Here is a 24,894-nt window from a genome sequence, read left to right as displayed (position 1 = left end):
ATGGAATAAATGGAACCAAAAGCAATGCTCATTTTAGATATTCACTGCTGCCTGCCAAACACATAATCTAAATGCTCTTATTGAGTGTTTAAAAATGCTCAATAACCACTCAAGCCAAATACTTCCTAAAAAATCAACCCTAATTGATTTCAAAAAAATCAGTCCCCTGTAGCTCTCTTCCTCTATAGACTTTCTACTTGTAAAAAAATTACTCAAATCCCCAATTTTTGAGCCAACTACTGAATTCAGTAATTAAACATGATCATGCCCCCAGCTCTGAACTTCTGTATTATTCTGAATGTTACAGAGGGAGAACTCTTTTTACCTTTAGGGCTCATGAGAGTTGCCTCCACAGCCTTGCCTCCATCACCACACCTTGCCTCATCAAATGGCAGGCACTGCTCCCCCGTTCCTCCTATAACCTCAACATTTTTGGTCAGGTCTTTGGCACCAGTGAGCGACTTGGGCCGATAAATCCTGCGTGTGTTTGTGTCAGAAACGTACAAATCTCCCGTCACGGGGTCAGTCGCCAGGTAGTATCTGTGAGCTGGGTTGTTGCTGTAAAATGGAATAACACATTGCATATGCTATAGTTAATTGCAGCTAACATTGAATCAAGGAGAAAACAGTTTAGTTCCTACGAGTGTGCAGTAATGCAGACAGAGTTAAAGTCAATGGTGATGCTCCATGCATAGGTAGCACAGGTCACGGCCCCAAAATGGTTTTGGTCCACATTTCTCATCTGTGTCACAGGCAGCCCCATCTAGATTAATCCTCTGGGGAAAGATGGTCCATTTTGTCTTTGATGCTCTCAGGCCAGTTCAGGCTCTCTCATTAGAGACTGCAAATGTGTCTCTAATAGGCCAAATCAAAATACTGGAGTTTAAAACCTTCTGAGAGTTCTGGGAACTTGATCTAGTCTCAAATTTTGCAGCAGGAGCCCAGGCCTCACTTACACTTTTTTGGGATTATCCTATCTGTTTTATTATAATTTATACAAGGCTTCTAGGGTTCATGGTTTATGTAATTCATAAACAGATAAGACAGAGTTTGAATGATGAGTTCACAGGAAAGAGATAAGACATCATTTATAAGTATTTGTTTAATCCACTGCTTTCAAATGCGTGACACGCATGATTTAACGCATTAGGAAATGTCATCCCTTCCACCAGAGACCAAGCAGAGCTTTTCCATTCTTCTTAAGTCAGAGTCATATTTCAAATAACTGTACACATTGGCAGAAATCCACTAACTATGCCAGCACAGTCTTTATTACAGTGAAAATATATATTGCTAACCATTTTCCCAGAACCGTACATTTCGCCTCTCCACTGGTGCCACATAATTGAGAATTACTGTCTTTTCTTCCCTGCTGGTGAAAAAAACAGCCCTGGAGATTACCTTTTGTGTTGTTATATTATGATGTAGAAACTTAACCCACTGCAGTTGGGATTCCTGACCTAATTTATGGCATGAAGAGCTGAAATAAGGTCATGTAAATACATGAGGTAATTTCAGATGCTCCCCTCATGGATTGAAGCAGAGTGTCAGAACAGTCACTTCTGATGTTTGCAAAAGCGCTGCTTTAACAGATCTACCAGTCTGGTGGTAGCCAAACATCTGTTCACAGAATGCTACACTTCACGTTTTGTAAATACGTAACTGTGCTAATGTAACACATTTTTATGTACCGCCACTTGGAAAATGCAACAGAGACCAACAGGAACAACTTGTGAACAAATTATGTCTTTTAGCAGGGACAGATTTTTATAGCCATCCAATTACAAAAACACAGAAAAAATGTGTTGCATAAATAGGATTTTATTTGGTTTTAAGACTTTAACATGTTGGTTCAGAACGAATGAAACCAAGTGAAACAGACTAATGAAATCAAATACACAGTGATTAGCACCTCTTTAAAAGCTCTGCTATTGCACTGAGTGTTGTACCGCATGTCTGAAAACAATCAAATGCAGGCTTACTTTAAATTTCTGTCTGTTACAAATCTATTATTGCCAATGTGCTAAATAGTTGGAAGGTATTTTCAAAACCTTAATTTATGCAGCGATCATTTAATATGATCACTATGTAGTGTACGAATTATTTATACCTCCATAGACTGCAAATTAAATTATACCCATTTACATGATTACTTTGGTCTTTAAGAAACTTTGCAAACACTTCAAATACAAACACATTGCAAGATGTGAAATGTGTAATTAAATTTTATTTCATTGTAATTTAAAATAAAGTTCTTTCTTACACTACTGAAATCTAAATTAAAGTACCTCTCTTCAAGCCATCTAACATTGCCTCAATCATATTTTCCAGCCATTGGAATAAGAAGTCATCAAATCAAAACTTAAGTAATTTATGCCTAACACAATTATTTATTTCCAAAAAGAAATTTTAAAGCTCTTTTCTTCATAAATTTGAAGATGTACATTCTAATTAATTCCAACAAAAAAGAAATCAGGAGATGAGTTCTCACAGTAAGTACAGTATCCTCATCAAACCAAAAATATACACCTGATAATTTAAATGTATTTTCTTATTTTCTTAAAGAGTGGAAGTGCACAGATATTACTACTGAATCAACAGAAACTCCAGCTTGCCACATGTAGATGTCTAGTGGCTCCTTTCTGAGCTGATACAACAGGCTTAACCTCAGCATTTCTTTTCAGGTGAAAGTTGCACAGCCAAGGAAGCTTTAGCCAGTAGAAACTCCCAATAATTGATGGGAGAAAGGCACAATTTGAGGAACTGAGTAACTGTCAAGTGAAAACTACATTTGTTTTCTAGCCAGAAAACATCCATGAGCACTATGCAGATCTCAAAAATAGTACAGGGATAAGCAGCCAGCAGCTGGAAAGCTGCAGAGTTTATGCAATTTCATTGTACCCTGAAAGGAAAATAAGCTTCTGCCTTCTACCAATAACATCAAATGCAAAGAAATGAAATCCCCAGCCGGTGACTTAGTGACTCATTCAGTATTGCCTAATCACTTTCAGTAGCCTGCAAAACATGGAGTTACATACCCACACTGACTCCTGTAAAGACAAATGTCTGAGAATTAACTTGTTCTGTCTGTGCTGAATAATAGTAAGTGCTTTGAATTGAAAGTGTGCACACATGTGCACCGAGCTGTAACAATCTATTTCTCTTTGCTTTTATCTTGCTTAGGCCAGTCTTTTAATTCTTTAGCTGTGAGATCACCTGGACTATTCTCCATGTACAGTTATTTTGAAAATACTCCTCCTGCTTCGGTCCCTGTCTCTCTAGCCTTCACTATGTGCCCTCGAAACCATACATCCCCTCAAAGCTGTTTTTATATTTTGTTAGACTTTTTTTTCTGGGTCTCTATAAATCTGGGATAGTGCCATAGCCTACAAAAGACCTCACTGTCTTCAAAGTCCTTCTAAAAATGACTTCTCCCATGAATGTCTATCAGCATTAATCACCCACAGGCAGCAGTGTGTATAAAGACATCATTTCAGCTCTGAGAGTGAAAAAATGTGAGGTCACTGGTACATGAGAGGAGAAATTTGATCTGCATTCTCTCTCTATAAAACAGAGTACAAGCTTCTTGAGGTAGGAGACACATCACACTGTGCTGAAACACTGTGTTTATAGGCCAGGAAAGGTGAATGCTTGAATAGACAAGAGACCTGAACTAGCATTTAGCCTCATTCAGTAGTTTTACTTGGGAATGCATTTTTTAGTGCATTTTCTTCTAATACCTAGCAATTATCTTTTGCAAAGTGGTCTGTTGAGGGCTTTTTTCCAAACTGCAGTTTAAGTAGAAATCTCCTCAGCAGTCTGAAAGGCTTGCCAGTGAAACTGGACATTTTCTCCCTTCTCCTCTTACAGGCCAGACAGATGTGCTTCCCTCTGTAGCATTTCACAGACTCTGCACGAATTCATGCAGCCAAAAGAAGGTATTTGGTCTCACAGTGTGTCCTTAGCTGGAGAGCCCATGACAAGAGGATTTGGTGGATCTGAAAGTTTACACATCTTAAATAAAAGGCAGCTAAATTAATAGAATAAAAAGCTGCCAGGGGATATTAGACATAAAGATCACACTCTTGGCTTAGGAAGTCTCTCATCAGCAAATCTCTAAGGCTGAGAGTGGACACTGGGAAAATGTTGTATGATGTGAGAGAAAACTCAGACTCGTAATAAACTGTGTTGTGCTGCACAGTGGGCTCCACACCTCCTGCCTACTGGCTCCACAAGTGCTCCTGCACAGCCAGTTCTGCACAGTCTTCTATGTCTCCTTCTGCCCCAGGAGGAACCCCCACTCCACAGCTGCTATATGGGCCCATGCTGTTACACTAATTTGTTTGGTATGACTGCAATTTTGCTACCTGGAGCTTCTGCATGTTTAGGCATGAATAAAACAGAAAAGCTTCAGTATTCTCCCTCACCAACTTCTCTTACATGCAGGGATCCAGTTTCTGAAACGCTGCAGTTGAGGCTGTGACCACGGTTCTGCCAGAGGCAGGAGAGGGTGGCACTTCTAAATCACAGCAAAACAAACCTCAATATGCATCCACTCTTTAATCCCTTTTTGTGCATTTCACGTGCCCATTTTAAGTATTATTCCACATTCTATATATTAGCCAAGACAATGTCCTATCTAGCTGCAATCACAACATTATGATACCACAAGGGATATAATTCTTTTAAGAGTAGTGGGACACATATAAATTAATTGTAATAGTTAAACCCTAAACCCACCAGACAAGAGAGACTGCCTTCGAGTCATCCCTGGGAAAAAAGCCACAGAACCAGTTCTGATCATTAGCACTGATGCAGACACCTTATTTAGTCATGGAATTTTTTGCCTAACATATCTGAAACATATTTTTGAAAACGTAAAAATTCTTCCTCACACAGAAGTATGTCCAAAGAAAAGTGAATTTAAAAAACAAGGACAACAGAGATATGACTCTGGGATTTGTTTAAAAACAAGGAAGGAAAATGATTGGCAGCAAAAAGGAGAGAAAGGTAACCGTGGGCCTGCTAAACTCTATACTTAGCAGTTCTGCCACAAATATTTGCAGGGTTTAATGTCTGCAACAAGATTTTAGCATGACTGGTTTTTTTCCTCCTTATCTGCACCAGCTGCTGTGGAAAGCAATTCTAAGCATCCACCTACTCTTCTGTTCTTGCCATTATTGTAGCGATGCCAGGATGGATGAATGCTCTACTACAATCCTCTAATTACTGTTGTTTCTATGACCAATTTTGTGAGGCTCAGTGTATTTTAAAATCTCAACTCCTGGAGTTGTGTTATTGTTATTTCAACTTCCATTATTAAAAGAAGCTCACCACTAAAGAAACAAATCTGTTAAATGAGAGCCTGAAAAGATTCAACATCAAAAGGCTAATGAAATGAACTCCCTTGATACTTTTATATGCCATTCTCATCGTATTTGGTGTATCTGATTAATGAGTGAGTTTTGATAGGATCAGCAAAAGAGCTGCCAGCAAGGAGTGAGCAGAGATGAGGGAACAGCAAAGGAGGGCACACACAAGCATAACAAGGAGCCTGACTGTGGACAGAGAGTGATGAGAAAAGAGGAACTCATCAGAAAGGACGATACAGCCTGACAGTTGACATAACTAAAACATATGAACTCATTATTTTTGAAAAATACTCCTCTTTTCTAGTAATACATCTCAGAAATGACTTGCCCATTATAAGCATTCATTTGTTAAAAAAGAAAGAAGAACAGTTAGAAAAATATAAATCTTCTTTAAGGAATGCTTACCTATGTCTAAAATCTTTATTTCTTGGTGGGAGCAAGTAAAAAAGAACAGAAAAACATTATTAGACAAACATTCAGAAAGGATGTTAAAAGATGAGAGAGAAGAAGGCAACATTTACATCTATCATTAGTGAAGTGTTGAATGATTGTCCATTGTCCACATATGCTAACTCTTAAAATCTGCAGAATTATTACTTTGGGTAGATTAAATTCTCACATTTAGATAAGCATAGTTAAAATATTTTATTAGGGTAAAATGTTTTCATTTCAGTTTTAAATACTTTTAAAATCTTTTGACTCAACTTCTGTTTTGTTCCCAAAGGCATTTGCAAACTGAAACTCACACAATGTCAGAAACTTATTCAATACTTTAATTTGCCACAAACTCATGACTCCTAACTCCAAAAGTCCAGGATGAGAAAAAGACATACCTTAGCTCCAGAACACTAGTTACATTTCCAGATGGGAATATCCGCCGAACGTAGTTGAAATCCCCCACGTACAGACTGCCATCTATCCCACAAGCTAAAGCAACTGGAGCCAGCAATTTATTACCATCAGCTTGACCATTGCAGCTTGGACAGGAGATGCTGCGTCGTCTCCCATTGCCCATAATGCTACTGACAACTGGGGGCTGCTGAGATATAAACTGATTTTCACCGTTTCCTTTGTAGAGGATTCCTGCCAGATAATACAGGAAAAAACCAAATCAAAACCCAGTAACATTTATAAAAATTCTGAATGTATACACATAAAATGGTGCAAAAGTATTGAAAATATTCTTTTAGCTAGTTAATGTAAGTTCAACGAATTTCTATTGTTTCACCACCATATTTTCCTCACTACAAATAACAACTTTATTAAAACACCAATAGTTATATTTAGGTTATAAACACGCAAGCATTGGATTACTTTGTCCACAAAATTTAGTAGAAACACTAAATATTGTAGCTCTTAAAATCCCAAATTTTTTTCAGTTGTTTTTTTTTAATGTTAATGATTTTTATAGTTATAATTCAGAATAAAAATTGTCATGCTGGAGGAAATGTTAAACATATTAATGGAAGGAAGGTTCCTGCATCTTTACAGTTTTGAAACAGTCCAGAAAGGACTGAAATTCTAAAGTACTTTATAAAACATGAAAAAGGAATATATTTGCAAATTGTATTCCTAAAGTCCTGGTAAAACTAATTTTGAGTATCATTTCAAATGTAATCTGAAGTAGATTACTGTTGCAAATTGTAACTATTAATTAAAGAGCCACTTCAAAAAGTTGTCGATTGCCTCAATTTTACATTGTAAAAGATTCTTTACTCAGCTCACAACAAAAGTGTTCCTCTGGCAACAAAGCCTGCCTCAATACCATATCTGCAGTTATAGGCAGTTATTAAAAATGTCAAAACAACAAAAAAAATGTGGTGCCAAGCCAACCTGCCTCTAAAACTTAATTCTGCTTTGAGGCATGAAAGAAACAATAATTTTGTGAAGACAAAGCAATATGCCAGCAGTATTTTTCTTCCTTATAGCCTACGTAGGAAATCTGAGAGGAGAAATGGATGCTTTATGCTAAATCTTCAGTCTTGTGGCGAAAAAAAAAAAAAGAAGTATGTTAAAGTGTTGCCAGGACCCTCATTGTTCAATCTCATGAAGAATCCATGAAGGTGTCCTCTACAAATGGTCAGCTATTACAGGTCTACTCGTGAGTCACCATATGTCTTTCCGTGGTATAAGCCGTGTAAACCACACGTCACTTTGTAGTGTACAGAGATCTGGGTTTTATTGATTGCATGCCCAGAGTTTCATGCAATTTGGAGCTGAAGGATACAGTTATCTTTTAAGAAGTTTAGAAGAAATTTAAGGTGTATGTCTCTTTCCCTCCTCACTCCCAAAGTGCACGATTTGTACTGAAAGGTAGGAGAAAAAAATACCTTGCTTTCCTCTTAAAATGTTTTAGGTGTCTTCACTGCTTTTAATGTTATAAAATGCAAGAGATTATAAATGCAAAACCAATATGATAAAATTTGAAACATGATATAATTGGAAAAAATGAACGTGGTTTATGGAAACCTAATGGCAAGTAATCTACAAAAGTAATCTAAATCAAAAGAGGAAGAATGTGTTTTTCATGAATAGTTAAATCTAGAATGCATTAACAGTATACGAAATCCCCTCTCCTATGATTACATCACTTATGACAATCATGGCACTATAATTTTGCCTGAAATAGCTGAGTTCTACAATTTTCATCAGAGGAATTCTAGAAGTCAGCACAGTGCACTATTGCACCTGATTTATTCTGTCATTACCTTGAAAAATTGGTCCTTCACATTTCTCCTCTATTATCACCGAGTAAAAGATGTACATTAGACTATTTACTGCAGTAGTTTGGATTTCCGTGCAAACACTGTCTGCACTCTCTGCTGAATAGATTTATGCATCTCATTCACCTTGTCATTACAACTCTCCACTTGGTTTATTCAATTAGACACATGACACTTTGAAAAGTCATTACTTGTCAAATGTACTCTTCAACATAATTTAAAGCCATCATCAATTTACCCAGTGAACAGAATCAATCTTACATATATATTTGTAATTATAGCTCTTTACATTTTTAGATGGATTACTTCACAATAATTTGCACAGTTGTTTTGTTGTTGTTGTTTTTTTTTTTTTTTTTTTTTAAATTTTAAATTAGGTACAATGACACTTTTTGCCTTGATTTGGTTACCTCGTTTCCTTAATAGTCAGAAGCAATGCTTTAGGTTTCAACTACTGTGTTACACATAAGCTTGTGTACCATGGGGAGACCTTCACGGGACATCAAGTACTGCAGAACTGACAATCTTGCTGATAATTACTCTGGATTCCTCTCTTGCATGAAAACCAAGTGCTACCAACTACTACTTTAAGCTATGTGACTGTTTCTTTCACTTTTCCTACACGCTTACAGCCAAGTTTTTCCAAAGTTATTCCTGTTTAGTGTTGGGCTGAGGTTTCCTTAGCATGGCACTCTGCAAACAGTTGCTGAGCAGCGTGCTTGACAAATGCACTTTGATGCCAACGTTACTGTGCAACAGCAAATTGCGGATGGAGAGAGGAGTGAGAATATGAGCAAGCAACAGCTCTGCGGACAGCAAGGTCTGCAGAAGGAGAGGGAGGAGGTGCTGCAGAGGTGCCAGAGCTGAGATTCCCCTGCAGCCCATGGGAGAGACCACGGTGAGGCAGCTGTGCCCCTGCAGAACATGGGTGCCCATGGTGGAGCACATACCCACCTGGAGGGCCCACACCAGAGCAAGGGGATGCCCAAAGGAGTCTGTCACCCTCTGGGAAGCTCATGCTGGGGCAGGCTCTTGGCAGGGCCTCTGCACACAAGGAGGGAGGACCCTGTGCTGGAGCAGGTTTGCTGCCAGGACTGGAGCCATCTGTTCCTGAAATACTGCATCCCACAGAGCAGACCCAGACTGGAGCAGTTGTGAAGAACTGCAGTCCGTGGGAAGGACTCACACTGGAGAAGTTCATGGAGACTGCCTGTGTGGGAGGAGCCCATGCTGGAGCAGGGAAGAGTGTGAGCAGTCCTTCCCCTGAGGAGGAAGGAGCCACAGAGACAGAGTGTGGTGAACTGATCACAGCCCCCATTCCCTGTGTCCCTGCACCACTGGCAGGGAGAAGGTGGAAAATTCAGGAGTAAAGTTAAGCCTGGAAAGAAGGGAGGATTGGGCAAGTTGTTTTTAAGACCGGCTTTCTTTGTCACTACACTACTGTGATTTGACTGGTAATAAATTATATTAATTTTCCCAAGTTAATTCTGTTTTGCCCATGACAGTGACTGTGAGAGATCTGTCTCTGTCCTTATCTCAACCCATGAGCTTTCCATTCTGTTTTCTCTCCCCTGTGCAGCTGGGGAGTGACTGGGTGGCTTTGGTGTCCAGCCAGAGTCAACCCACCACAGAATATCTAACAGAGACTGATGAATTTATTCGTGCATATGTATTTTTAGGATGCAGAAGCATGACACTCAGTGTAAATAATAGAAACAAAGAATATCCTGAGGTGGATGGGACCCACAGGATCATTGAGTCCAACTCCTGGCCCTGCATAGGATAAACCCCTGATAAATCACACTGTGTGCCTGAGAACATTGTCCTAACACTTTCTGCTAACTCTGACTGGCTTGGTGATGTGACCACTTCCCTAGGGAGAGAGGAAGTACAAAGCATTTACCATTTGCAAAATATTCTATAATTTCATTTTTTAAAAAAAATAAAGCAAATAGCAAAAAGTTGGAATGAGAGACTTGAAGTGCAGGACAGTAGAGCAGTAAAACTAGCAAGAAGAAAATCAACCCCTTACCATTCTGAACATCCAATACATGATGCTTATCCAACGTCCAACCACCCATGTTGGAGGCATCCAGCTCATAACCCTGCAGAATGGCAGTGCGCTTTTCCCAGAGAGTCAGATCCAAGCAAGACTCATACTCGTAACCTACAGACACTGAAATAACAGCACACGTCCTCATTCAGTACAGGATCTCATTTGGAAGAAGAGTTTCAAGAATGGGATTTCCTTAAACTACACACATTCTTTTCCTCTCCTAGGACACATGAAAATTCCTATGGCTTCTCAGACATGTTGAAAATATTAACCAGCACCTTAGGTTATTAAAATATTTTAGTTATTAAGAGTAAGTGAATTAAGACAGAGGAAATCCATTTTATGATGTAAGTCATACTGCTATTGTGCTTTACTTAAAGTACACAGAGTGTGCAGACTAAACACCATTATTATTAGGCTGAGAGCTACTTCATGGGATGGAAAAAAAGTTAAAAATGCATGAAAAGTGGTTTCTTTTTCCTTCTGAAGTAATTTTTTTCTCATAATTCAAAGCTTAGATTAGTATTTTTCAATATGTTTTAATATGCACTGATGTAATTTTATTCTGCAAAACATTTTCTTAATGGATACAAGCATTTGAGGTGTGCTTCCCTATTTTCAAAACAACACTAGAAGTACGAAAATCCTCTGTAACACATACCAACAGCTTCAGATAATCCGTAGACCCTCTGATTGTATGCATCGGTTTTATCCCATATGAAGGTGTATGCTAGATTTGGGGATGCAGGGAACCATTTTTGGAAAAGTCTTCCCACCACTGCCACCATAAGATGAACCTTCATTAAATTAAATGGTATAACAGATTGGGTCATAGTAATCTTCAGAACAGATTTATATCCTGCAGCCCTGGAGCTCAAGTATGATAACTTCAAGTCAGTTCCTGGTATTGTTGTTTCTTCATGAAGTACCTATGCATCATTAAGAGAAAAATACAACATTTAAATTATTTGGAAATTAAACAAAACAATGCATCTATCATAAAAGGCTGCCTAACCTATTACATGACAATCCATTAGGAAAAATCACCTGTATTTGGCCTTCATGGTTAAAAAAACCATAAATAAATAACGTTTCACGCTTTTTCTAAAAAGTCAAGTCTAAATTCTTCAATATACTGGAGTTGCTCAGTTGGTACTTTCTGCTCAAGCATTTCAAAATTATCTCCTTTTTTTTTTATGGGGAGCAAAGGAGGTGTGAGAAACATTCCCAAATGATTTTTCCTGAAGAGGAAAAAAAAACATCTTTCAACTAAGTGAAAATTACCCCTTTTTGTGCTGTCACCCATGTCCCAGCTAATAAAGGCATGTCTAATAAAGGCAGTAGAGCCTCCAAGGAGAGCAAAGCTTGAGATCTGGGTTGGGATGCCTAATTTCTCCTATAGGAGCAGGAAGAACTCCCAGGTATTTTATTATTTGCATTACCACTGGATTGTAAATACTTTAAACTAGACCATTCTTCCATTTATTTTGAAGACAGATAACTAGGATGCCTCAGGGAAAGTTTTTCCATATTTTCTGATCAATATTCACTACTCAGATATCAGCTTATCACTTTCACATTTCTGAGAGGTGGAATGAGTCAATTTTATTTTTAAAAGGTTCCTCCCCTCCTCTACCTTGTCATTGCCTCTGAGCTGAGAAGGTTTTGTGGGTGATGGATGGATGTGAAATGTTTCTGTGAAATGTGGATAAAAGCAGCCTATATTGTTCTATGCCTCAGTCAGAACATAAACACTGCAGCCAGCACTTGGAGTGAACAGCTACCGGGTATCCTGGTTTATTGAAACAAACAAAAGAAGAAAAATGTAGCTAAAGACACTTGTAAAGGTAATGTTTCTTTGGTGAAAGTTCACAGGATGCTGAAGCACAAGCCCAAAACCTTAGTGGTGTTACAGGAACACTCTTGGGGAGTAAATTAAGAAGGGTTTATTTTACTTTTCTGTCTCCTGGTCCTGAAATCTGAAGACCAAACATGATTTAGTATTAGTGGAAAGCAGACTTCAGGAAGAGCACTGTCACAAATACCAGGCTTAAGACTTCAGTGAGATCAAAACCTGGCTACTACACAAGTGCCGCCAGCTCTCTATGCCAGAAAAATCCTTGGACACTGCTTCTAAAAAATTGACTGTGTTGAATAGGGTGAAGTAATGTGGTTGATGTTCAAGGAGGGCAACACATGGTACAGCATCCTCTACATTAGCATTTTTGTTGGATCTACAGAAAGGTTTATACAGTATTAATTATATCTACTTCCTTCCCAGCAACAGTAACAAAATTTCAGAAATACTACTTTGACACTCTGTCTGGCATTATAATTATTTACATCTGATACATGAAGACATAAAACTGTTGTTCTAAGGAAGACTATAAAAGAGCTTTAGGAAATAAAGTATGAATTGGAAGATACAAGACAAATGAATTACGATTTTTAAATTCTTAATTCTTACTCTTTGAATATTTCTTATATCCCCACCAAGAACCTGGCTGAAAAGAAATGACAAGTAGTCACCTTGAAGGAGGTGAGAGTGGCCTCATTTCTCTTTGTAAATCTAGTCTGTTTTCCCTCAGCTCAATATACAGACTGTCTAATCCAGAGAACAGGCAAATCTTTTCTACATGAACAAAACCACTTCTCTCTAGAGAGGTAAGCGATTGTGAGCATATTCCTTTTCTGAGACTTTGAAGGAAAAGCACAAACCACCCAGGAACAAAAGACAAATTCCTCCTCAAGACACCAGCAGGACTCTCATATACTGCACATTAAAGCTAGTCTAACAGATGGAGGTCTCTGTAAGCAAGAGGAGAAAAAGAAATAATATGCTTGTAATAGGACACAATTTAATGGACTTCAGTGGTCTCCTGTTACGACCATTGCTTCTTTTACAACTGCAACTGTGGAAGAGCAGTGTTAAACACATAGGTGGTCTTCCAGTACTCTTGGCTGAGATAACAGGCAATAAAGAGGACACCTTGAAGTTTCAATTTTCAAGAAATTCCACTGTGTATTTGGATTACTATCAAATTAGAAACTAGGACACTCATGCAGTTCTCAGCGAGGTTTAAAAGAAAACCTAAACCCCTATTATTAGTTTCTGCAGAAGTCTCAAATGCCTGCTGGAAATCTGACTTATAACTTCCTTTTTTCCATAAAATATCCTCTGTAGTAACTTATTTTCTAGAGAACTTTAGAAATGTATTGGAAAGGTTATGCAACTCAATCTCTCTCCCAGAATCAAGCATTACAAAGAGAATTAAACAGCTTCATGTACATCCAAAAAGGTAAATCATCAGGCACAGCAGAGAGCTCCTACGGGAGCCATGACAACACATCAATTGTAAAGCAATTGGGAAAGTCACTGGGAATAAAAGTCACATCAGGAATCACCAACACAACCAAGCTGTCTGTGCTTCACCTTTTCCAGACTGAGTATCAAACTACCTTCAGAAAGGCTGATACCCTAAGGGGACTGAGTTATTGCCCAACCACCAAATTCTAATGGCTGACATTTTACTTATGGATGATCAAGCTTCTCCTAAGGACAGCGATGAAATATTTAACTTAGGGGACTGAGATAAGGGTCACCTCAATTTTCACAGGGCTTGTTGTCCTCAGAGTTTGAGCTGGTGTCTGAGTCACATAAATTGTGCAAGGCTCCTCATCTCTCATGGCCAGCAGGACTAAAGCTGTCCAGGCTCTAGAATGCTTTTCTGCCCCAAAATATGATATAATTCAGCTGACATGCTCTGATGGTATTCAGAACACTGAATAAGTAATTCAGTTAGGGGGAGAAATGTCTGCTGTGTTGCTGTGTTTTTTTTTTTTTTTTGGCAGAGTGAACAAATTCAATAGAGGATTTAAGGACAAATTTCACAAATGAGTGCAAACTTTAGTCCTAGTGTCATAAAAAGGTTGTTTGCTGAGAAATAACAGCTGAGCTGCTGCATTAAAATGTAACATGATCTAGGTTTGAGAGGGGTAAAGATGGCATTTTTAGATACTAGCAACTGCTGCTATTACATAAAGGCTGAGATTAAGGAGTACCAAAATTATACTTTAAGTAGAAGCTGAAACTGCTCATTTCAAGACAGAAAAAATGTTTTCCTTTAAAAAAAAAAGCTTTCCCCTACAATTGAGGCTCTTAAATTACCATTTAAATCAAGGAGAAATAAAAAGGGTAAAAATACTTAGTGTTTTTCTAGACTTAAAACATGGTTTAGGTACCACAGAGAAGAGGGGAAGGAAAAAGCCAAATACATATAGAAATATAAAAATGTGTCTATAACAGAATAAAGAAAAAGGTATGTATAAAGTCTCAAACAGAAAGCAAAAGAGAAGAAAACCATAAAACATGCTGGAAAAGAAGGAGATATATAAATGGAGATTTTTGGTTTTACAAATAATTTCCATTTTTTTCTCAGTAAGAACTTGAAAAAACTTGAAGATTTTAGGTAAGTGAAACTAGGGTGCAGCATCCATAGAATACTAAGATTTTTAGATATCCTATTATGTTGTTAGTTTAAATGTTAAAATAGGTTAATTTCTTTGCTGAAATTCTAGCCACCCTGAAACTACCAATAATTATCTTTATTTAGTCATTGAGGCTTATATTTTATCCTGAATTCCTCTGGGTAAGTAAATTTTGCCAACTTCTGCCGCATTACTGCCAGTAGTGAGAAAGAGTCTGAGGAGAAGAACCTTGAATATACAATTTGAAGGAAAACATCCAGTTTTCATTCTCTCATACACTTGAAGTGATGGAAACAAGAGGCTCAGGACCTGCAGAAGGCATCTTGCAAGCACATATAACAGCAGCTAATGGAAGTTTAGGAGAGGGAAAACCTCAAATACTCAGTTTCAGAAGTGCTCACTGTGACTCACATGGGCTTCTGCCAGACCACATGGCAATATATGGAAAACAGACATTTTAGGAAATTATTAGGAAAAAGAGAGTAACAATATTACCTAATACATGAAAGCAGCTCCAGCTTAACCTGAACTCCCTCATCTGCATGCAGTTTATTGCCTCATTCCACACCGATTAATCTCAGCTACTTAAGTCTAGGCAAAGCATGGTAACTTGCAATTAATAGTAGATAAAATCATGCCTGAGCAGTCCAAATTTAGTTAACATGTTATTATCAGCCCTCTTGAGTAATGATCTGTTGGGTCTGTGATCACCTCTTTACCCACTGTGTTTGTTCTTTCCCCTTGCTCGCCCTTTCTTTTTTTTTCCAGTTTTCTTTCATACTGCTCCTTTGGCACAGACTTTAATTCCTCCTCTGATCAATTTGGGATTCATAAGCCACTAAGTACACTCTTGGAAACATTATCTCCAAGGGATGATGAAGCACTTCAAGGGATGATGATTACAGCAGCTCATCATTTTCTCCTGCAGTACGTGACAGTGAGTGCTGTCACAGCACACGAACAGGGTGGCTAAATACTGACTGCAAGAACATGGGGAACAACTTATTTTCTGTAATGCTTTCCTCCAGGCTCACAGACCTTAAACTGGCATTGCCCCTTTTTATATGAAAAGATCAGCAGCAGTTCTTCTGGAGCTGAACATACAGTTTTGAATACTATCTGGTTCTGCCCATCTTTTATGAGAGGAGTAATTTTTCTGGGTGACAGATTGTTGAGAATTATGCATTTCTGAGGGGAACCTGACCCGAAGGGGTACATGCCAGTCACAGTTGTGCAGCTCCCACTTGCTGAAGAAGAAAATGATGTATGGGAAATTTATGTGTGGGATAAGCAAAGAATATAGAAGAAAGAACTGCTTAATGTTTTCTTACATAGCATTGAACTGGATTTTTGCATACATAACAAGAGTACCATTTTCCCTCATCATAAATCACCCAGAAGCACCAACTGCCTTGGATTCACTGAGAATATCTTCCCTTCCAGCTGCTTTTCCTAGGGAGACAACTTGACCCAACAGTCCTGCCTATCAGACCTCCCACCTCACAAATTTTGAACCTGGAAGACAATTTCAACCACAATTTAAGTAACAGTAGAAATCTCTAAAGATAATTCAGTTCCTTTATGTTTGTAAAAAAAAAAAAGGCTCCGGCAGGGAAGAAGTAGTCAATTTGGGACTCCCATGAGAAAGAAGAAAAGGCTGAATGCAGCCTGTGGGGAAGGACTGGATGTGACAGACAGATGGAATTACAGCAGTGGGTGGGAATTAGTAGGAACCCAGACCTCATTAGTCCCCCTGGTCATGAAATAACTTGTTTACCTAGACACTACAAGGGGTTTTTTAAAATGCGTATTTTCTGACATTCTTCTATCATAACTTTTTTCTTGATATATATCTAGCTAAGCCATTTTCCGTAATTTCAGGAACTGAATCTATCATCTGTTGCCAAAACAAGTAAATCAAAACAAGTAAATCAGAGCTGTTTTTCAGTGGACTCGGTTTTGAAAATACTTTCTTTTAATTGACTTGCAGCTATCAAAGGCACAGAAATGATAGTGAGGATAAAAGCAACAATTTCCTAGCACAGTCTAGATTTGTATGAGTGTTTAGTTGTAATTTTCTTACATCTTTCCTTTAAACTTGCTCCTACCATGAATTGCTTAATGATTTAGCTCTTTTCTTAAGAGCTCTGCATGAAAACATTTGAATACATTTTCTGTGTTTCTCTTGAAGAGGCAAGGACATTTCTTAGTGAATGCAAAAAAGAGTGCTCTATGTAATTATGACATTGTGGAAGCAGGGGCAAGAGAAGGAGAGAGAGGGAAAGAGGGAGGGAGAAGGAGGACTGTTTCACTAGGAAAAGTTTGAAAATCAACACTAAGACATACATTACTTCTTAAAATGGAACTGAAATGCTTTAAGAGCCAAGAGACTAATCATTGTATTTGTGACTATTATTTGAGGTGGAGGAATCTAACACAACTATCTTGAAAAAATTTTAAAAACCTCCCATTTCTTCTATAGTTTTCCCCATTTAAATCAAGGTTCGGATGTCAAGTCTTAGTTACATGTTCTGAAGAAGGCGATTAGATCACAAGTTCACTGGCTTGTCCTCAGTGTTGCAGAGAGTTCTTTCACTTTATGAAAACCTGTGTGTCATGCTATTTATTAGGACTAAACACATAATTCAAACTGTGTGTGTCTTTAGGACACAGTGAAAAAACATCTTTTGTTTTCAGTCTCTGAGGTGACTTCTAACAAGAGGGCAATCCTAAAAGGCCAATGTACCATAGTGTACCCTTATTATGGGCCAGTGCTTGAATGCTAAACATATTCTGTAAATTAAGTGATGCAAACAAATGTACTGATGTGCACACAGCTTTCTTGCTTACCATTTTCAGATGAAATTTTAAAAACCATCCCACAGAATACATAAATTGGTCTGAAAATATCACAAGTTACAAATTCCTAGCACTTACTCGGAATTACTTATTTTTGAACAGCAGTGCATGGTTTTCATTCTGGTTGCTGAACACTAGCCTGGCATAAAATTGTGTTTATTTGAAGCACACCTTACCTGTGTCTCTGGGATGATGGGACTATCTTCAGGAGAAATTCTAAAGAAAGTGGATAAAGGCGATGACACGATAACAGGGTTTGGCCTTACAAATCCGCTTAGATCACAGCTGGGAATGTCATTCTCTTCCTTCTTCATGACAAGGGTGTCCATGACATAAAAGACATTCCAGGGAATCCACACTGTGTGATACTGTGTCAGGAACGGTGATCGCTCAAACACCAGTGTCAGAGAGGCACCGCCATTCGCTACCAAGTCAAACCTAGGGAAAAACCCCAAGAGGGCTAGCTAGTCAGCAAATTCCCAAAGCCATCCACAGCCTCTATTTTACTGATTGATTCTTCATTCCATTGTACTGCTCTGAGTGCAGAACGGCTCTACTGGGAACAATGGAGGAATCAATTAAATTACATTACATTATACTGCACAGAGAGAAGAGAGAATTTGGGATGCTGCGTTTAAATTAAGCAAGTCCTTCTACTTCTACAGTATATAATAATCAGCATGTTTTACATTTTAGGAATGTCAAAGTACTACTTTAGTCAATCAGTTTCCTAATGTCTTCTTTTCCTGTTATTTTATTGTCTCAGTTTTACAAGCAGCTCTTCAGTAACACCTTTGCTGTCTTTATGACTTATAAGCGCTTCAAAAGGAACTTACATTCCATCCTGTCGAGTGATTGTATATCCATAGTCTGGATAGTGTAGGAAGGAAACATTGACTCCAATGAGTGGTGTTCCATCAGCAGTTAATACTTGGCCTCTTATGACAGATGCAAGACTATGAAAAAGATGCAGGATCAAATTAAAAGTTTGGGGGATTTTGTTCTTTTTGCATGAATAAAAGCTAGTGAGTGAACACACACACATCCACCCTCACCCACCCAACCCACCCCTCTCCACATGCTATCAGCTATCATTTAGAAAACATTCCTCAGATTCTAACCCTTTTACAAGTTCACATAATTTACACTATATAAACAAATGCCTTAGAATCTGCAGATAATAATTTTGTTTCAGTATTGTTGACTTTACATTTTGTCTGTACTGTGTTACTAAGAGCAGAAATTAACTGAAGAATTTTAAGAACTTATAAACTCTATATGTTCCCACTATAAGTCATATTTCCGGCAGACTCTTAAAGAAAAATGTACTTTTCAATTAGTATCAAAGCGATCTGTAAAACTGCAGGGACTGTGAAATACAAAATTTAAAAGAGCAATAAGGAACATTGGTGCAACAACTTTTAATCAACTGCTGTGCCCAAACACATTAATGCTGTTAAATTACTGCAAACGCAGTAGTTCCAGTGTAAATCATCTTTCACTCAGTGAGATCCCAGACACCTGCTTCCTGTTACTGGCTTATTTTCAGGTCATTACTGCTTCATAGAGCACCAGTCAAATAGTTTATGCAATTATACTGTTGTGCACTTAACAGTTCTATTACATTAATTCATAATTTATATTATTTAGTGAGCTCAGTTTAAAAAGTGCAGCTTTGCTTTTCCTTCTGAAGTGTTTTCATTGCTTTGATATATTTCCAACTGTGCTAGCCCAAATCAACTGGTTAAATAAAGATTTATTTAATCATTAATGAAGTGCCCTGTTAGAATACAGATACTAAGCATGGCAAGTACCTTCTGTAACCTAGTGGCACTGGTAAATTGAATTTTGCAAGAAATGAGACAAAACAAGCAATTTGATATATTAAGCAAAAAGGTCTGTGCTCAAAATCCACACCAGAAATTCTCAGTCATAGTGGATCTTCTCCTCACATGAATCCCACTCTCCAGTTGTGTGCTCATGAGTACAAGATGAGTCACGCTCACCTCTTGTTGAAAGGGCTTTCCCCAGGTATGACGTGGGTGCTGTCTGCTCCGATGAGGAAACTGATCCGGTCATAAAATGCTTTGGCAGCTTGCTGAGATGGCGACTGTTGGCTTTGGCTGATGATATCTTGGGGATCAGGCAGTCCACGACAATAAAGCTGGTTTTGGCAAGAACTCTGCAAACAGCAGTCAGGATCCATACAGTCAACTAGCCCATCTGTTGGCAGAAAGTCACACAAATGAACAAACTCTTCCTCCTGCCCCTGTGCATTGGAATGAGCCAGCCAGCAGGGAGATGAAAAAAATTATGTAGTATGAAAGAATACTCATAATTAAGATTTTAATGAATTCACTTTCAATTAAAGAAAGAGAGTTTGTTTCCATTGAGTTCTTAAACTCCCATGAAAATCCATGCAAGCTGAATATACTCGGTATACTCAGTATCGTGTAAAAATGAACCTATTTATTCAAGACTTTTCCAAAAACATGTTGAACAAACCAGAAAATGAAGGCACTCAGGCTCTGCATACACTGTTAACTTATAAATATTAAACATTTTAGTGGGTCTAATTAGCTTTTATGTGAGGTTATTTGACTTGCTAGAGAAAAGAAACAAGTAACTCCCACTCTGCTGTTTTTCTCAAGTTTTTTAGTAATATCTATGCTGCAAGTAGCTTTAAATATTTCACAACATGTATCAAGGTGGATTCCTTTATACCTTGGCAGAAAGATTTTGTTGCTAGTGGCAAGGCAATTTCCACAAGTTTTCTACATGAAAATGTATGAGAGAACAAAATCTGTATTTAACATTTAGATTTTATTCTGAATAAACGGATGGGAAATGCTGGCCAGTATAAACAAGATTTAAACACATGGGTGCTTTTATAGTTATGTGCTGAAATATTCCCATATGTGGAACATTAGATCTGTCACATCCCTGGAAATCTAATTTGATCAAAGATTAAAATCAAGATCAAATTGATAACTACTAATTTGCTGTAAGTAAAGTCATAAGGAAAATGAGCCTGGAAATGTCAGCTACAGAAAATTTCTAGATGAATGTAATCTGGTATCACAGAGCTGATAATTGTTTCCCCAAAAGAACAACAAGACTGAAATAGCTCAAACATTTTATTATTCCATTTAGATTAGAGAGGGAGCTTGCTTGCTGCACTGAACTGAAAAATATACCAATGCAACACTCGAAGGAAACCCATGACTGCTTGTCTCACAAAAGAATCTGCCTTTAGAGTAAAACTTCTTTCTGAAGGGAAAAATTGCATCCATTTTTGTTCAATCATATGTTGAAAGACTGTAAGTAAACAGAGATCTTCTAAAGGTATTCTTCTAAGTAGTGCTGTGCTATGTGAATCAGTTAGAGGACTGGCAAAATAGTAAAGGAGTGGGATTGCTGTTCTTTTGCACATCTAAAATTCTTATTTAACTTGTCTGACTTTGAAATCAGTTCAGGGAAAATAAAAGGGCTGAAAAAAGCATCATTAAGTATATCAAAGTTTGAACATTTTAAGCGACAAGAAAGAACATTGATTTTTCCTGGGATGAGGATATGCCAGAGGGTCACATTGCCATTCAGCTAGACACTGACAGGCTGGAAAAATGGGCTGCCAGGAACCACGTGAAGTTTCCACAATGAGAAGTGCAAAGTCCTGCACCTGGAGAGGAACAACCTCCTGCACTGTAATACAGCTTTGTGGAGAAGACCTTGGAAGTCCTGATGGACACAAAATTAACACAAAGCAGCAACACGCCCTTGCAGCAAAGAAGGTGCCAACACCATCCTGGGCTGCTTTAGGAGCAGACAGCTCTGTGTGCAGGCTGAGCTTTCTGGTACAAGAGACATGGACATACTAGAGAAAGCTCAGTGAAGGGCCATGAACACTATTAAGGGCTTTATACATCTCTCCTACATGGAAAGGCTGAGAGAATTGAGACTGCAGAGCCTGGAGAAGAGAAAACTTGGGAGGGATCTCATCGATGCATACAGATATCTGCTGGGAGGGTGTAAAAAAGGCACCTTCCAGTGGTGCCTAGCAAGAAGAAAAAGGCAATGGACAGAGACTGAACAGCAGAAAAATGTTTTTTATTGTGAAGGTGGCTGGATACTGCAACAAGTTGCTCGGGGAAGTTGTGGAGCCTTCATCCTTGGAGATATTCAAAATCCAACCAGGTAAATACCTGAGCAACCTGCTCTAGCTAACCCAGCTTTGAGCAGGGGGTGGGACTGGATGGTTTTCACAGGCCTTTCCAACCTCAAATAGGCTGTAACTCTTGTGACTTTCTAGTCTCATTCTCGTAAAATATGAAACCCTTTCCTAGCTGAAGTACTGGCTTCCCTTGTTGGTTTTAACTCCAGAAGCCTGGATCAGTGTCAAAGCTAGGGGTACTGATGGTTAAAAGAGTATTTTTGGGGTTTCATTTATCTGAATGGTCCCCCATGCAATATCTGGTGCAGTTGTCAAAGAAATGCTCAAATTTCTCCATTCATCTTTGTTAGTTTATAAAAAGCAAATGTACATCTGGAGTATAGTCTGCAGGTCATAAAACTGCATGAGATTGACACCTTCTGAACTAATCAGCTGGAAATGCATTTTTACAAGCCTCTCCTCTAACATCAATCAGAGAAAGAATCTCATTTTCACCAGCCAAGATACAGGGATATGCTGTTTGTTATTTTCCTGTGGAGTTTATCAGTAACTTGCCCAGGCGAGTGACGGATGGTTATGAATCTGGCTCCTTATAACTTGAGAAAACATTTTTCATTCTTTCTCTGTACTTATGTGGCTAGAGCTATCTAGTACCACTAAGTCAAGTACTCTATTGCACTGTGTGAAGCACAGTAAAATTTCCTTTCTGAAATGGCTCTGCAAAATTATTGATGAATTTTGTTTAGCCTGAAAAATATGAGACTTAGCTCAACAGTGCCTTGTCAGTTATATCACTCAAATATGACAGTGAAATTATAAAGAAAATAGAAACTCCTACAGGCAGCTGGACAGTCATTATCAGTCTCAGAAGACTATTAATATTTTCTTGTTCTAGATGTAATTGGTTCTGTGTCTGGAAGATGCAATGACTACTTTACTGGTTTCTTCCTCAAAAGCTAACGTCTTGCTAATGTAAAAATCTCGACTAATGTTAGTTTTCCCTTTGCTGCAAAATGCACTGAATTGCAGCAGAGCATGGACTGTTGATAAAATCACTTATTTACAGAGATTCATAAAACCATCAAAACTCTGCTCTCGTGAGACCCCACCCAGAGTTCTGCGTCCAGCTGTGGGGCCCCCAGTGTAAGAAGGACAAGGAGCTGTTAAAGTGAGTCCAAAGGAGGCCAGGGAGATGACTGGGGGCTGGAGCACCCTTCCTATGATGACAGGCTGAGTGACTTGGGATTGTTCAGCCTGAAGAAGAGAAAGCTCCAAGGAGATCTTGTAGCATCCTCTAAGTAGCAGAAGAGGGCCTACAAGACCTGGAGAGGGACTTTTGGCAAGGGCAGATGGTGATGGGACAAGGAGGAATGGCTTTAGATATAAGGAAGAAGTTGTTTACTGTGAGGGAGGTGAGGCACTGGAACAGGCTGCCCAGAGAAGTTGTGGATTCACCATCCCTGGGAGTATTTAACCCCAAGTTGGATGGTGTTTTGAGCAATACGGTGTAGTGGAAGGTATCCCTGTTCATGGCAGGGGGGATTGGAACTAGATGATCTTTAGGGTCACTTTCAACCCAACCTTTCTTTTTTCCACGCTCCCTTTATGTGATTAAATGAGAGGAGTCAAGACAGAGGATTGCCACAATGTGTGTCTAGAAAATAAGATGTATCAGTGGGACTGCTTGCTTTTGAATGGAATAAAACTGCTGGGAGGAAGAAAAGTAGAGGGACAAAGTAAGTCCTGGGCAAAAGATCTGCCAGTGTCAAGGGGAGATGGTAGTTAACGCCCTACATAAATCCTATTCTTGGTTGTTGTTGATTATAGTTGATTAAATATTTAGGCAACAAAAATCTCCACAGAGTGAAATTCAGTGCCTACAAAGGAAGAATACAGTTTTGGAAGTATTATGCTGGCCATTCCACCAGGACACTTTTGGTGACTGGCAAACCAAGGCAAGATACAGGAAAGAAAAGCAAACTGTATAACCAAATCTCAGTTATCCTTACGTACCTCAGTTTGGCAACAGGCTATAATGAGCAGACTCAATCATGAATATCAAAATTACTGCTTGTAGGAGCAGCTGGTCAGAAAAGCCAGAAAAGAACAAACAGCCCTCGATTTATTCCTGAACAGTGTGCAAAGACCGAAATTCAGCTTTGCTGTTGAATGAAGAAGGCTAAAATATGAAATGTGAGGCTCCAAATGAGTTCTCATTCCAGAAAGAAATCTTGGAGGCACTGTGGATTAAGTCCCATGATATATGAACCCAGCATTCACCAGCTACTATAGATACAATCAAAAAGCTGAAGAATAATGGGAAGTGTCAGAGCACAAGCCAGAAAACCTGAGCACACCACTGTATCACTCCTAGCTCAAGTAGATACTTCCTGAGATTTCCTTAGCTTGGGTTATCTTTGCACTTAGCAACTCTTCTGATATTCAAAACGTTCTGTGGCAGTAATTCCTCACTTGAATTCACAGCCTGTTAGCATACAAAAGAAAATATAGGTTCACATCTACCCTATTATAATGTTTTGCTAAGCAACAGCTATTAGCCACTATCAGAGAGGAGGCCCTGGTTTAGACAATCTTTAGGCTGAATTTGTACTATCCTGTGACATCAGAAACAGGCTGTCCTAGACTTTGCAAGTAATTTAAAAATACAGTAGTGCTAAGCATACTTTGCTTTATTACAGTATTTATTTTAATTTCAGCAAAGAAAGAATATTAATGTTCCCTTAAATCTTGCTTGTGGAAACCTGTGACTACTCTAAATAATTGGATAGGAGCTAATAAACTTAACTAAGGAGTCTGTTCAACAAGGACCCATCTAAAGTGAAGAGTAAACAGCGACTTCCTGTTATTCTTTCTACAGTGATAACAAAGCATGGCCCACTTTGTTCAAGTATAACAGTGCCACCTTTTTTCCCCAAGAAGTTAGGCGTACTCCACCCACAGACAGCTCTGACTTCCCTCTCCTCACAAAATCATTAGGAGTTTAATTCAGGCTAAGATCTGCTTGATGCACACGCTTTCCTTGTGGGATGCTAAAATGTAAAGAAAAATCCAGTCAAACACAGGGGAAAATAAAGAGTGAGCCTTAACGAGAACGGAAATTATTTCCAAGACACTGAAAAATCTGTACTAAAAGGAAGATAAGCAATAATCATCCCAGCATAAGTCAATAATATCTAGAAGGGAAAATACTCAGGTACGCCTTGA

General features: G+C 38.5%; 1 protein-coding gene across 3 annotated transcripts in view; it reads right to left on the bottom strand.

Annotated features, from left to right (window-relative positions):
* Window positions 1-24,894, bottom strand: part of TENM3 (teneurin transmembrane protein 3) — a 349,238-nt gene that overhangs the window by 37,525 nt on the left and 286,819 nt on the right. For 2 of the 3 annotated variants that reach the window (XM_059844573.1, XM_059844574.1), the window contains 8 exons: window positions 19,505-19,721; window positions 18,335-18,454; window positions 17,675-17,936; window positions 10,813-11,080; window positions 10,128-10,271; window positions 6,206-6,455; window positions 5,778-5,798; window positions 326-558 (listed from right to left, as the gene is read on the bottom strand). In XM_059844573.1, the coding sequence (XP_059700556.1) occupies window positions 326-558; window positions 5,778-5,798; window positions 6,206-6,455; window positions 10,128-10,271; window positions 10,813-11,080; window positions 17,675-17,936; window positions 18,335-18,454; window positions 19,505-19,721 (1,515 nt within the window). The remainder of the gene's footprint in view (window positions 1-325; window positions 559-5,777; window positions 5,799-6,205; window positions 6,456-10,127; window positions 10,272-10,812; window positions 11,081-17,674; window positions 17,937-18,334; window positions 18,455-19,504; window positions 19,722-24,894) is intronic. The other variant, XM_059844575.1, reaches the window with a different exon arrangement.

Source organism: Haemorhous mexicanus, chromosome 4, assembly GCF_027477595.1.
Source record: "Haemorhous mexicanus isolate bHaeMex1 chromosome 4, bHaeMex1.pri, whole genome shotgun sequence".
NCBI classification, from domain to species: domain Eukaryota; kingdom Metazoa; phylum Chordata; class Aves; order Passeriformes; family Fringillidae; genus Haemorhous; species Haemorhous mexicanus.
Note: the sequence above shows the minus strand (reverse complement) of the source record. Positions and strands in the feature narration are given on the sequence as shown.